The sequence below is a fragment of the Cryptotermes secundus genome, unplaced genomic scaffold (genome assembly GCF_002891405.2).
Source record: "Cryptotermes secundus unplaced genomic scaffold, Csec_1.0 scaffold682, whole genome shotgun sequence".
Classification (NCBI taxonomy): Eukaryota; Metazoa; Arthropoda; class Insecta; order Blattodea; family Kalotermitidae; genus Cryptotermes; species Cryptotermes secundus.
The window spans coordinates 1,509,619-1,525,424 of record NW_019730110.1 but is presented as its reverse complement, the minus strand read 5'-3'; the positions used below and the strand labels follow the sequence as shown (position 1 = coordinate 1,525,424).

At 35.5% G+C, this 15,806-nt stretch overlaps 1 protein-coding gene across 1 annotated transcript in view; it reads left to right on the top strand.

Moving 5' to 3' along the window:
- Positions 1-8,625, top strand: part of LOC117282450 — a 55,860-nt gene extending 47,235 nt beyond the window's left edge. Inside the window, exons 4-6 of the mRNA XM_033752158.1 lie at positions 464-569; positions 2,866-3,125; positions 3,989-8,625. Coding sequence (XP_033608049.1) covers positions 464-569; positions 2,866-3,125; positions 3,989-4,654 — 1,032 coding nt within the window. The 3' untranslated portion in view covers positions 4,655-8,625. The remainder of the gene's footprint in view (positions 1-463; positions 570-2,865; positions 3,126-3,988) is intronic.
- Positions 8,626-15,806: the final 7,181 nt, after the last annotated feature.

The window sequence follows — 15,806 nt, the reverse complement described above, 5'->3', positions numbered from 1 at the left end:
CTGTGAAGTGTGTAGATCAGCCATAGTGCTGTATTGCTGTAGTCCCGAGTTGTGTGAATGTATATGGTGCAATAAATTCAATCACCCAATCCAAAACCCCGTCTATAAGTCACCCCTACATGTGATAGTATGTTCAGTAGCTAACTAACTTGAATATCAGGCATTGTTAATTATCCTGGCTGTCCCCTGCCCCCCAGTTATCCTGTTATTTCCTCTGATTTCAGTCCAAATATTCTCATCAGTTTCTTCTCCAGCATACTCAAACTTCATTGCATCTCAGAGTGATAGAACAAATTACACATCAATAGGTAACATTACAATATCATTTGTTATCTATGTAATGGCTGTCCTGATTAAGAAAGCGATGGTAGATGTGGTGATAAGTGTTCAACTACCATTTCTTTGTCTTCCTTTTTAAAGATATTTATTCTGGTTTTTCTCTTGGCCCATTTTCTTGTTTCAGATGCCCCAGTCTGGCACATCTTACATGCCGAGACCAAATGATGAAACAAAAATCCAGCAAGGTAGTCCCTGGGCACATCATGCGACAGAAATTCGTCAGCACCAAGGTACTTAAAAGCTGTATTTTCTTTGATAACACATCCTATGCAAGAGTAAACTCTTATGTGTAGGAAAAAGTATAATTAAATAAGATAAAAATGCTATGCATATATCTCAGTACTTTCTGATCGTTATCCCAATGAGGTCACTGGATTTTTTCAGTTGACCTAATCCTTCCAGCCGCACTAGGCCCTGGGGTTTACTCAGCCTCTAACAGAAATGAGTACCAGGAATTAATTAAATAATTTTCCTGGGGAGTAAAGCGCAGCCGGCGTGTAAGGCTGACAACCTTACCACCATCTTTGAGCCGATTGTCTAGATAATGTGGGACCCTCAATGTCTCACAACCCTATGGGCCTTCACGGCCTGGTACAGGGATAGCTTTGCTTTTTTTTTTACTTATACACAGGCAGCCACATCCAGAGTAGTCTAAGTAGCCATTCACTAGGAAACGGGCGAGGGCATGTCAAGGAAACTGGCAACAGCAACACAACGGCAATTTCCAAGAATTGTTATCAGTTTTGCTGTTTCCTCAATTTGCTCTGGTCCATTCAGTAACATGTGTTCAACTCAGGCTGATAACAATCCTCGGAAATTGCAGTTGTGTTGCTGTTGCCAGTTTCCTTAGTGTGCCCTTGGCCTAAGGGTTTCTGACAACTGTGTGTAACAGTAAATGTGGTTGTTATATCGGGCATTGTTCATATTCCTGAGCTATTGCCCAGTGGTTGAGACTCTTTCCTCCCTTCACCTGAAGACAGAAACAGACCCAGTTTCAGCAGTAGCATGATTGAAAAGACTCAAAATCATCAGCAGTGTCCAGAGTAATAGTTATGTTTAAAGAGGTTATGGTTTACACTTGCAGAATGATTAATAAAAAAAATGGAGAGTAAGGAAATGATTAGAAATCTCCAGGTGGGGTAGGCTGTGAACTGTGATATCTTACGAGATCTGAAGTTTTCAGACCCGCGAGTGTTATGATCACAGCATTTCTGGAACGCAGATCTCAAAGACACAAAAAGGAGGCAGTAGTTTCTACTGAAACATCTGTACCGGTCAACCAGACATCATGATGTCACATTCCCGAAGACCTTGATATTGTCACATAGTATGTGTGTGATTACAGATGGTTTTTGAATTGGATATTGGCTTTATTCACCACTTGTACAAAATACTTTGAATTACAAGCAGTTACAGCTCCATCACTACTTCCAAAAATTCCCAAATTATCCCAGAACCCCCTCAGTCTTTCAAGCCTGCTGTGTCTTCACCAAGCTGTTCCCTGACAACGGCTTCTAACAATGGAGATTCTTCAGCTTCACACGCTCAAGTCCTCTCTGAATGGTGGCTCCCTTCCAACTGATACTTCTCATCACAGACTTCTGTATAGAACTGACTCAGTTGCCCAAACTATCTTACTTATAGCCTCTTTGCACAGACTGAGTAGAAACACCGTTTTCAGCAGTACCTCTATCCATTACCGCAAGAACATGTGTATCAAGCCTTTACTTAGAAACAAATACTGTTTCAGAGCTGTTTGCTAGCAACAGCTGTTTCTCTGGCTCCACAATTCTTGCTTTGTGCAAATAAGTGACAATATCTTAGGTTAATAAAATTAATGCTGCATTGTAACACACACAGAAAGAGAAAATTACATGACATTTGATCAGTTTTGGCGGCTTAATTTCTCTGATGACATCTGGCTTGTCACTGAGTAAGCATGCTTCAGGCCGCGCCATAGCTCAAGCAGTTAGTCGCTGGCTTTCCACCATGATGGCCTGGGTTCGATCCCGGGTCTGGTCAAGTGGGATTTGTGGTTGACAAAGTGGCGCTGGGGCCGGTTTTCTCCGAGTACTTCGGTTTTCCCTGCCAATCTTCATTCCACCAAATTCTCCATCATCATAATCACCCAGGGCAGGCTACAATTGGCCAATCAGTGGCCACCGTGCCCAGTGGACCTAGTTGGATTCCACCCCCAACAAGCGAATTTTAATAAAAATAAAAATAAATAAAAAAAAAAGGATGCTTCAGAGTTGTTTGTAACATACCCACATCACACAGACATGTTTCAGTTCCCCGAATTTTATTATGGGATCAGTGATTTTGAAATGAATACATGGTAACATACATTGTAATAATAATCAAACTGTACTATATATGATGAACAATATCTCCTACAATGTGATGGTGTAGTGACGCAAAATTTATCAGACATTCCATGTCATGTATAACATTTTATTTGAATTTGATTTTAGGCTGTATCCATAACATGGATCACCAGTTCTTCATTTCCATTTTTCATTTCAGTTTCACCTTATTCTGTGAGACAGCAAATGATGAATGGCTCCTATGGGAACTGCATGCAAGCCCAACCACTTACTGGAACATCGGACAGTGGCGAACCAACTGCTGCAGGCCAGATGATTAACCACAGTGACAGAGATGTTGGTAGCAGTGGTGATGGTACTGTCAACAACATTCAGCAACATCACTACCTTTACCAACAGCAGCAACCTGCAGACAGCTCTGGTCTCCCTCAGAACATGGTCACTAGGGAGGAAGTGAATGTAAGTAATTTTTTAAACAAAAGACAAAGTATAGATTTTGACATCACATATCCTCGTAGATAGATATTAATGTTTCAGAGGAACTTTCTGTCTCAGCTCTGAGTCTGTATTGTTTTAGGCTTACTATTCTACACTGGAGATGGAGCCAGTAGTTTATTTTGAAAAAACTGTTAACTAAAGTACATGGTGTCACATGCCAGAAGGCAGTAATATTTGTGGTATTGTACCTATTTAAAAACAGCTGTGGTCCAGTACCTAGTACACTTCCAGAACATTGCTAGTGCATTGAAAATACAGAAGAGTCTCGATTATTCGACCTAAATTGGACCAACAGTTGGCTGGAATGACAAAAATGTCAGATATATGGAAATGTGTGGGGAAGGGGGCAAAACAAATAGAAAATTTAATGGGAGTCCCATATAAGTATGAAATTAGTAAAAGTAAAATAAAAAGGTAAAGCTATCCCTGTTACAGGCCGTGAAGGCCCATAGGGTTGTGAGACGTTGAGGGTCCCACATTATCTAGACAATCGGTTCATAGATGGCGGCAAGGTTGTGAGCCTTACACGCTGGCTGAGCTTTACTCCCCAAGAAAATTGTTTAATCTATTAATAATTATTCTACACTACAACTAGAATAATAGAGTACAGAACTATTACTTGGAGAAATAAATTCTAATTAAATAAACTGAACAATGGATTTTAAATTAATTAAATATATTGTTTAGTATACAGTATGGCAAACATTATGCAGATAAAGCAGAATGTGGGATAAGTGAAGGTTGGATAATCCTTTATGTTAAGTGGGTGTGTCACTAATAGCATATCCAGATTGTAATCCAGGTAATCCTTCAATTAATTTCAGAGAGAAGAACAAATGCAAATGCTTGAGATGATTCCCATGTCTTTAGCAAACAGCGTAGCACCTATTTCTATAGCTACTACATCAGCAGCAGCCACAACAGCAGCAACTCAAAAGGCGCAAATTCCTTCCATTAGCTACAGTGCTGGTAACAACTGGAAACGACCATCTGCCACATCTGTAAACAAGAGTAGCAAGAACTCATCGTCTGCCAGCACACATCCAGCTGCGGTAGAAATTACCAGTACACTGAGTGATAATTCTGGTGTTGCTAATGGAACCGAGAATACAAACGGTCCCTTGCCAGCCTTTGAGCAAGCTTTCGGTTCAACAGAAATTGGCCGTTATTCTCATGAAGGATTTTTCAGCAACACAACTCAACAAACTGAGAATCACCAGCCTGCTAGCAATGAGGTTAGTATCAATTCTGCTCCTGATTACAACTATTATATGGGTCCATTGCAGATTCCCACTTTTGAATCAACTATGCATTATCATCAGAACCAGCTTCAAGCCGTTAACCAGTACTCAGGGTTCTACAACTATTACAATTACAATTACAATTGCAATGAGTTTCACCAACACTTCAGCTACAGCCATAATCAGTTCTCACATTACAATCCATTGACCAATGCTCCAATGAAATACGAAAATGTTCTGAATTATTAGAATATTCACCATATATCATATATTTTGTACCTAGTTCAGTTACACGCTAGCTTTACCTAATTATTATGAACAAATTTTGTCTTCTTTACGTAATACATAAAAATGTATATCTTATTTTGGTAACAAATAAAAATGTATAAGGGTTTGCCTGACAAATGATTGATAAGCATTAAAATTGTACACAAAAGCCATTTGAAATGTGACAGCGGGAGATAATACTGTTGAATATCGGTATTACCATTTAAGGGCAACCACAATACATTGCTTTTATTCTAAATTGCTATTAATTACCTACGTAGTAAACCGGTGATCTCCCGAATGAGTTCCCAGACATTTATTAAATGCCTCCATTTCAGTAAACTATATGGATATTTTCTGTAGGTATAGGATCTGTATACATATATATGTTTCCAAAAGGCAAATTGCTGTAGTGTGCATCCTATATTTGTAAAAAAAATATGATTTTATAATTAAGCCATTAAAATAATAATATACTGTTTTAAACAACCTAAACCTAACAGTACTTAGAAGCAAAACTAAAAATGGATCATAAATTCTATAAATTAAAATTTTGAAACCAGTTTTGTAGAAAGATTGACAGAAAATGTGCCTTCAAAATAAGGGACTGGAAGTAAGAAAATTCCATAATTATAAAAGCAACAGCTTGTTGTCTCGGTCATTAAGTCAGCTGCAAATTATCCCATTCCCACATATCCTGTGAAAAAAAGTGATAATCAAAAATCCTAGTCATATAATACTAAAAAATTTTGAGAGAAACTGAATTCATTAAATACTTTTAAAGTAATATTTTTGGGGACCAATTTCCAAACTTTCACAGTTGTAACATCTACACGCAACATTAAGGAGTTCATGAAAGCGTTCATCTGTGTCCATAGCATAGTAAAATGTGGCTTACTGTGCTATGTTTAAGAGATAAATCAAAATATTGATTTAAGTATATAGTTATGAATTATGTGAATGTACAAGCATGTAATGGTTTTGTACATATACAGTAAATTAAGCAGAACTGTTTATGGGTGTGGCTTTGAAAGGGCTATTTTTATGTTAATTTTAGTAGACACTTCTAAGAAGTGATGGTTTTGTCTGAAATATATATTACAGATTGAACAATTTGTTATTGACATTAAGAATCACTTGGGCACAATCCCAAAGGATGCACCAACATTCTATCCTGTAATAATATTTGCAAGTATGATCAGCTATCCCTGAACAGAAGGAAACATTAGTAAAACCAGAAAGACACAGCTTGTGGCTCGGTCCACATTTGATCAGGTCTATGAATTCCATTTGTTTAAAAAATATCAGGGCATATCACAGGCACATCAAGTACGATCATATTATTGAGACTTTATGATCTTGGTATCTATGTTTATTTATATATAAATATGTATTACAAAAGGAAAACACCAGGTGGAGTAAATATATGTATAATGGGTGACATGTGAGATGGCATTTCTATAAGCAAGATAAGGTAGATATATGAACCAGAGAAACGTGCACAATATTTTGTTCATAAGAAATATCCTTGGTGTGATGATGATGTCAGACTCATGCTATCACATTATCATTCAAGATGATCACTGTAATGCACACGAATTCGTCTCCAGTGTCCTTACTTAGTTATGTGCTCCTCCTTCCTTTACCAGGCAATAACGAAGGATAACCTATAGGAATCATACAAGGTTAAGAACAGGCAAATATAGTTTTCAGCAGAAATTATTTGGGCATATTATATTAATACATTAAGTAGAACAGTATTAGAGATGCTTTATGCATGCATATGAATGTTGTATAAGTCTCAAATGGTGAACTTTGGGTATGCAAAAGCTATTGGTTCTTCTAAGGGGTCCTTTCAGAAGGGATTCACATTATTTCTAAACAGGATAACATAATGATAGGCAGCATGAAGAAAAATCTCATTACTATAACTGACACAGCTTCTCAGCAGCATATTTGCTTTGTTACCTCAGTTTCAGTGTATCTACACAAAATTATTTTATATTCTTTGTTAACAGTATAAGGAATTACATAGTAACAGGCATTCAAATTGCAAATTAAGCTGTAAAAAGAGACTAAAATGGTATCATTTTGTAATGCCATCAATTTACAACACTTGTTGTTCTATAAGCAAGTTCATATTATTTCTCTCGTCTGCATTCCACATTTCTTAACATTGGTCTTTACTGTGTGCTGAAGTCCTTAATGTTGACAATCACATATCACAGAATGTCATATCCAAGAGCAACTATTAAGACAATCAAATTTTATTAGTTTCATAATAATTCCTTAATGTCATACAACCAAAACTTAGAAAAAAGATGAATAAATTATGTTCTTAAATATGGTATCAGCTGTAAGGTTTATTCTCCCACCCACCAATATCTATTTATATCCAAGACAACTAAACATTTTCTAATTTCATCATATTGTTGTTGCTCCTTTGTAACAGCCAGTTATATAATTCTTTTCTCAGGTATGCTTTGATAGTCTGGATATGAAGCAAAGTAGCTGTGTGAAGTATGTAATATTCGTGCTTCTTTTTATTCAACTTTGATGTTGGTATATGAATTTATACTTCTGTCACAGCTCACCTATTCTTAATTCTTCTTATGTCTTACATTTTACATTAATTACTTTCTCATGATCATTCTACTTCCAAAAATATATCATAGTTAACGTCTTAATTAGTATTTTTTCATTACTTGCTAAATTCACTGTGTGAATAACAAACATTTAAATCTTTCAAACAGTGAGAAGGCATATAATTTCCTCTGCTATAAACTTCCCATCAGAGATTGAGTAGGGTTCGTTGGAGTAGAGAAAGTGAAAGGTCAATGTTATGGACACTGCAGAATTGGGGAACTGCCATTGGAATGTGGAAAGTTTACACATTTAATAGTTGGTTACAACATCCTAACCCCTAGGCCAAGAACACTGATACCTGGAGTCCATGCAATATTATCGAGTTAGAACATTTGCCTTTCATATCTTGGATTACTGGTTAATTTACAACAGTCTTTGTACAGAATGATTTATTAATGACACAGTTTTATCTGTTTGCTCTTGGACAGCATAAATTTTATTCTCAGCTATTACAAAGTAGAAAACAATTTGATTCCCTTATGCCCATTACTTTTGATCTATCAATATCAGCCTTCCACTACTTGTCTTGCTTTTTTCACTGAATCAGAAATGTTTATATACAGAATCATGTGACTGCATTTACTGCCTACAATATAATGTAAAATACTGCCTTCTAGAATGACAGAGTGTAGTCTTGTTGATGTTTACCCTCTATCAGACTACATGTCTTCACATCCCACTCACCACAAATTCCCAAGATATAACCTTAAAATGCGTCATGAATACTGCCTCTCATAGCTTTACAAATTCATCACTGTCTTCGCATTTTCATTTGATTTTGTATAGTTCATTGCATCATTAGCTAGATTTTATTACTTCTGCTTCATTATACAGGATTGGGTGCAGAAACTTCCTTTTTGTGAAGACACATTGTCAAGGGAGGGGAGGTGGCAGAAAAGCGGGGATAGGCTCGGCAAACGCAGCAGTCGCGTGAGTTTCTGTCTAATATTGCTCAGTAGGAAACGTAGGAAACATGAGGTGGACGAGTGAGCAGCGTGCGTTTGCTGTCGAAGCCTATTTTTCGAACAACCATTCCCATGGCAGTGCAGCATGCGTTCCATACTCACTTCGGAATTAAGCCCAGAGGTCCGGTTCCCGACCGGAAATCGATTGTTTTGTGGGTAGGGAACTTTAGGACAACCGGGAGTGTGGTGGAAAAATCATCAGGAAGACAAGGGACCGTTACAAAGCCAGAAAATGTGGAGGCAGTTCGACAGTCGATTTTGGGATCCTTTTCGAAGAGGCTCTTGAAGAAATACATCTAGGAAATGTCTGGTTCCAACAGGATGGTGCCACGGCCCACACAGCCCGAGCTTCGATGACAGTTTTGAGGGCAAAGTTCCTCGGACGGCTCATCTCGCTTCGAGGTGACATCCCGTGGGCAGCGCACTCACCTGATCTAACGGCCTGTGATTTTTTTATGGGGATACCTCAAGGCAGAGGTTTCTAAACATCGCCCCACAAACCTGCTTCAGCTGAAGAATGTTATTTGGCAGGAAGTAGCCCAAATTCCAGTGCACATGTTGGAATGTGCAGAGGGGAACTTCTGAAAACGGTTGCATCAGTGCATAGACAACGGTGGCGACCACCTTCAAGATTTTGTTTAAAACTGCGTGATTTAAAACTTTAAAGTACGTTCTTTCATTAGCTAAACATAAATTTTGTCTATCAGCAATAATTTTTCTTTTATTTGCCTTCAAAAACAAAAAGGAAGTTTCTACGCCCCACTCTGTACATATGCACATTAGGCAATATTAATTTATCTATGAAATATTCAATCAAAGACACAAAAATGTTTCATTGCCAATAAAACCAATGGAACTGTCTGGTGTTTATTATTACCTATTCATCTCTTGGTCTCTAAAGAGTCGAGTGTTCTAACATGTCACCTCTGTACATACATTTACAATGCCTTTTCTTTTGCAAGAAATAAATAAGGATTATCTTTGGAGGAGTGCATATCTGTTAAGGATGATCTGTGGTTGCTCATTTAACAACACGGAAATTGGAACATGCTCCAGAACAGGGATATTAGGATTTATCATAGTCACATGCAGAATTGCTCTAGGGCCCACCCAACTGCTAATCAACAGAGTTAAGATGGTCAGGGCATGAAACCAACCCCTTGCATTTTTTTAATGCTCAAACCGAGATGGAATAGCGCTCAGTTGATGGGGACAAATCATCTTCTTACCTCATGTATGTAGTCCACTTATGCTGGAATGAAATTCACCTGTTGTATGCAGCCTTCAGAAGGAAATGAAAAATTTGCAACAAGTGTATCAGTTTCACACTTAAATGATGCACCACTGTTTGGAACCTGTGAACTTGACCTTAAGTAACTTTCAAATGAGGTGTGAGGCTTGGATTTTTTAAGTTCCTTTCCCCATTGCTATAGGTCTATGAATTGAAACTGCATTTTATTTTTATGGCATGAAACTGTGAAATTTAAACATAAAATCTGCACACATGCTTTGATTCTTTATTAATTTCATTATAAGAGACCTTATCACATTTCACGTATTCAGTTGTAGTTATTCATCTGTCTATTTTTAAATCACCCATCTGAAAAACCAATAGACACACAAAGTTTTTAAATAATTATTTTGTACTTCCATTACTGTAACACGTTTCAGAGTAAGTACCACATACTTCCAGTTCCTGGACTACTTCCTATAAAATCAAGTGGTCCCCAAAACACAGATCTAATTCCTGTTTTATATGTTTAATGCACCACTGTGTTTCATAGTGAAACACTTCCTTGCATTTCCTGCTTGAAGTTTCGTCTCAGTTTTAACACAATATTATGTGTGTCACCAGATAAATATTTTAGTATCTAGTTTTAATATCACCGTACATTATTTAAGATATCAAAAAATGTGTCAAAACATATAGTGATTCACAAAGAATTATGGAGTCAGAGATCTGTTTATATTTGAAGAGAAGTACTTGCAAAAGAACGCATTACTGTTTAGTTAAGTTTTCTAAATTCATTTTTTAGATCTGCTGGCTCCTGTGTGTTTCATGTCTGTTGAGCTCTACATGTTGTCAGAAAGAAAGGCAAATTATATTACTGCTAGTATACTAGTACAAATTTCGGGTATTAACACAAGCTTAAGACAGATAGGTCTTACACTGGAAGCCCAATTTAATGCTCCTAAATTTTAATGTTTACACTTATTTAACATTCAATTTCAGTGATTCCGAATCAATTTCAGTGTTACAATTTCCTCCGTTTAAAAACTTCTTAGTACAGTGATTAAAACCACTGCTCCCAAAAGAATATTTAGATTGGGATAACACTGTATTTGCTAACAAACATTAACAAATGTCACTGAATACTTCTGTAGAATATCCTTTATGCAGCAGAATCCATTTAAAAGACTATGCTTAACTTCCTACTTGCTCAAAGATATTCCTGACTTTTGTTGCATGTGGCTTCATCTAGAGAATCTGACATTTCAATAATGGGTGTTCTCCTGTGTTACAGTTTATAATCTTGGTACTTAACACCTTTAATTTACCAAACCTAAAAAGTTGTGAGGAGTGACAGAAATGTGTAACCTATATCAGATAATTCCGTACATATGTGAAGATAAATCTATTATATATAGAGCTGGGCATGTAGGAGTATGTAGACAGGAAGTAAATGAAAATTTCATTCTTAGAGAAAATTTAAAGACAAGTTCAATTTCATTATTTTCTTTCAGTCTCAAATTATAATTGTTCTGCTTTTACAGTGTGCATGATATTATTTCCCTTACAATGCCGAGTGGTGAATTCTAAAATTTCTTTGAATTCTGACTTCAAATAAATTACTTTCATCGAACTATCTTCAACATTTTGTAGTTTATTTAATTAGACTGTCAATAAATGAGAATTTATGGCATCAAGTTTTCTTAAAAGTAGTACTTTTGCCTTTTATGAGGTTTACTGAATTAAATATCTCTAGTACAGGTTGAAGGAAGTTTCCTGTTTGTAAAATGGGCTGTTATATATCCTGTTCCTTTATGCTGATGTTGTCCAGACAAAAAAAAAAATTGGAATTACAACACCCCTAACCCAAATACTGAATTTCTGTTCTTGAACTTCGTGAAGAACCAACTTTCTGTTATGTTTTAATTTTGAAATGTCTGCTCTAACATTATATGTACACAAAGGACAGAGACATCAATTGGTACAGTAGTAAGTGGGTGTAGTGTGAATATAGGCCACATATTGAATATATCAGACAGCATGTAGTCCATACTTGGAGTGCCTTAAAATTCTATAAAATATATAAATGTATATGTATCTGAGAACAAAAGTAACAGCTGCCCGTTGTCATAATTAGTAAGTCCACAAGAGGAAATGTTTATCTAAGATATATCAAAGCTTCACTTACAGGCTTTATAAATGGAAAAAAAAAAAGAAAAAAAAAAAAATAAATCAAAACAGTAACTACTGAATTTTGTTATTAGTTGGAAATGTTAATATGCTACTCACAATTTTGTGGAAATAGTGTAAAAGTTGTCAATGTTTTTAATGACAGGACTTTGTTGCTTTGTCATCATCACCACCACCATCCTCATTATTATTATTGTTATTATTACTAGTAAAAGTTATTTTAACAGTGTAGCATCAAATATTTGATTCCAAGTTCCATTATAATGCATGGCTCAGTGCAACTTTGCTGTCTATGACAGATAGGCCTATGAGGGAAGTCATGCGAATCTTCCAGCAGTGATAAGTACTTTGGAAGTGTGTATACATGGACTGTTTGAACTATGGTTTTTGCTAGAAAGTGCCAATATGTTTAAGTTAGCAACTCAGATGATGAGGATAAAATGCTTTTTAAAATGATATAAAGAAATGCTTCCTAATATTGTAAAAAAACACAGGATAATTTGTGAAACCTCATACAAAGAATGTTAAATTTACAAATGTTTTCTAGTAACAAGCTTTGTATGCTTCCCGCTGTAGATCTGTAACAGACCATACCTAGTACAAGACAAATTTCACTGTTTGATAACTTTACAGACAGAATAATAGCTAATACAACTTATTCATGACTGGGTGAACAGGAAACATATAACATTCTAATGTGATCTTATAATTTTTCATGAACTGAATTTCATACTTTCAAATCAATTAATTTAATTTACATAATATATCTTCTGTACTTATAACTTTAAACTATGCTGTTCCCATAATCATCATCATCAGTAATCTGTCAAGACGACACGTCCACAGTCTCTTCCAAAACAATTCCTCCATTTAATGCGATCTAGGTTCCCATAAAGAGTAACAAAATATGTTACCCTGGTAAAACTATGTTAAATTTTATGTCTTCACAGTGGTGATTGTGAAGAGTGCCATCTTCTGCAATGTGATGCCATGTAATCTAGCAGAAGTTTACTGGAATTTTAGGGGAACATACTGCCTCCATCTACAGAGTTGAAGTGTATGCTAAGCATTTGCTGCTTGTTTTGCTTGATCTTCAGCCCTGATGATAAAGGCACTACATTCCTCCTAAACATAAGTAAATTTCTATTAGACTACTTGGTGTCGCATCCCAGAAGAAACATTTCTTCATGGTAGAAGCACCACTAATAATGTCTAATGTGATTATGATTTGTTTTTGCATAACTGACTTCTTTATATAACTCAAAAAATGACTGACCTGTCTCACCATTTACAGGAAATCAATTTTTCATGCTTCAAGTGCATGATGTTAGTGTTAAAGATCCAGTGAATATCAGTGAAAGGGTTAAATACATCTAAACCTCCATAACAAAGCCCTAGAATGAAGAGACTAATTTATCTCTCGTAATCACTTCCTTCCAAAATATCAAACCACATGACATATTTCAAGAAATGCAATGCCATTATTAAGATTATAATCAGACTAGAGTAAGGGGTAGGAAATTTTTATATTTCATTGTGACCCAACACCAGGTCTTAAAAAAAGATTGATATTTCTCCCACCGACATCAAATGAGTTTGATAGCCTTTTGTTTTTAGTTCTAATTGGTTGCTCATCAGATCAAAACCAAACCTAGACTCTCTACAATTTAGACAGTAGGTGACAAAAAAAATTTAATCGTATCTCTCACTGTTTACTTTCACCCACTGTGAAACTTATAACCGTTCTGGAGAGATAAAGTTTTGGGTTACCAGTAACATATCCAATTAATTAAGGATAGTCTCACCTGCAAATCAATGCTTTGTCAAAGATTAGTTTTCTAAAGAAGCAAAAATTTGAATCTGACTGCTGCTAATCTCCTCCTCAGTATGTAAGTTTTGAGGGNGGTGCCTAAACCCAGAAGACGACTTTCTTCATCTTCCTCAGTACTTTAGCATTGTTTGGGAACAGCAAAAGAAAGCTCTGATACAAAATGTATTTTTGTAAATGCAGAAAAGTTTATTAATTCACAGTTATGCACAGACATAACTACAATTTTTCACAGTAAGCATGGAAATCAGCTGCCACTTCCATCCCCACATACAGAAATATATCATCTGTAATTTGGTCTGCGGATTGAATTGAATCCTTTTATCCAGTCATAGTTTCTACATAGCTACCATATAGGTTAATTTAGCTAGTTTCTAACACTTGTTAATAAGAAACACTGCAAAAAAGAAAGGAGAAAAATAAATTAAGATTTATTGATTCCCTTGTGATTTAATGGAACTGACATGTGATGTGTTCAAACTTTGGTTCATGCATATTTTACAAAAATATGAGGATATTATCATAAATGTTGATGTTATTAACAAATTTTGAAAAATATAAAGCAGCTTAGATTGTAGATATAGTTCTTCCTATTTAATGTGTATATTCCATTAGTGTTAAAAATGTACGTTATTATTAGGGATGGGAATTCTTATCCTTAACAACTGAAAATGTGTAAACTGTGCTTTTGAAAAGCCTTTTCTTGCCTCATGGGGGCATAAAACTAATATATAGTAACATTTAACATTTAATGTGCAATATTTATATCTGCTATGGGAAAACAGTGTCCTGTGCACAAGGAATTTAACTAAAGGGCATCTAGAAGGATGTTGTGTCTCAGTTCAACATCTGAATGTTCATGATTTGATTTTGTTATTATTCAGTGATGTTCTCTTAACATCAGGATAACATTCTGATTTCTCTAAATCAACCAGAATGTTTCTGTGGTTAAGTTATATAGTTGCTTATTTGCATTCGTTGTCTAGCAAATGCCCCAGTATTCATTCACTCATGATTGAACTGACCAGAAATATAAGTCATAAATCTTTACCTGCTAAAGAAACTATTAATAGATTGAAACAGAACACAAATATAAACAAGGTTCATAATTTTAGGAAAGAAATCCAGTTCAAAATCCTGCACTATGGTTTTTGCAGTGATTAATGTACAACCATGATACAAAATTCTGTAATCTACAAAAATCTCATCCTTTATAAATAGAATAACTTGCTATGTACATAATACAGATATTTAATATTCTTTGTATTTGCTTGCTCTTCCAACGATCAGATAAGTACTGATAGCAGTGCAACAAATAATTTGAATAGGAAAAAAAGAAATGCTGTATGTCAGAGTTATGTGAATAAAGCCAATGGCCATTCCTCCGATCACCAAAGTTAAGCAACATTAGGCGTGGTTAGTACTTAGATGAGTGACCGCTTGGGAAGTATGTTAAACAGTCATGATACACCAGAGAGGGGGCATTCTCACTCGTTCTACTGGATAAAGAAAAAGTAAGCTGTTTCTTTATATACTGCACAAAATCTCTGGATTTCATGCTTTTGCCATAGTGATAGTTTTAAGTATATACAGAAAATATAAATTTAAGATATTCTGTACATATGTTAGAAATCTTATCATAATACTACATTTTACATATGGGGCCATAATTATTTTTGATTTATCACAAAACAGTTGATAGAATAAGATTAAGGGATAGCATAGCCACCTTTATTTTAGTAGACAAAAGAAAACTTCCACTGATAATTTATAGGCACATTTGCATTGTTTATAAGAAAAAACATGTTGAAATTAGGAAATAAAATTGATATTCTGCATTGTGCCTGTTTCAGAAATTAGTTCACATTTCTCAAAGGTGTTATTGGACTCAACTTGTGATTCTAGTGTTAAACAAACCTGTTTCTGTGAGAAACACCCATATGACTGCCATTTTACAAGTTGAGAGAGTCTGAAGCACATGGTATCCAGATAGAATGGCCCTGTTTCATTCAGATTCTTTGGTCATTCAAATGCTAAAAGTGGCGTACAGACACAAAGACTGATATGACCATTTTACAAGTCACTTTCTTTCTTGTGAAAGGTCAAGTCTCCTAGAAATCTTAGGTTTGCAAAAACATAATTCTTAAATATTTGAGGCAAACAGTTTGTTGGAACAATACTTTTCTAAATTTAGTCATATTTATTTAAATTCTTTTTATATTGAATCCCAAACTTTCATATTCATATACTCGTATTTGCCTGTCTTCCACCAAA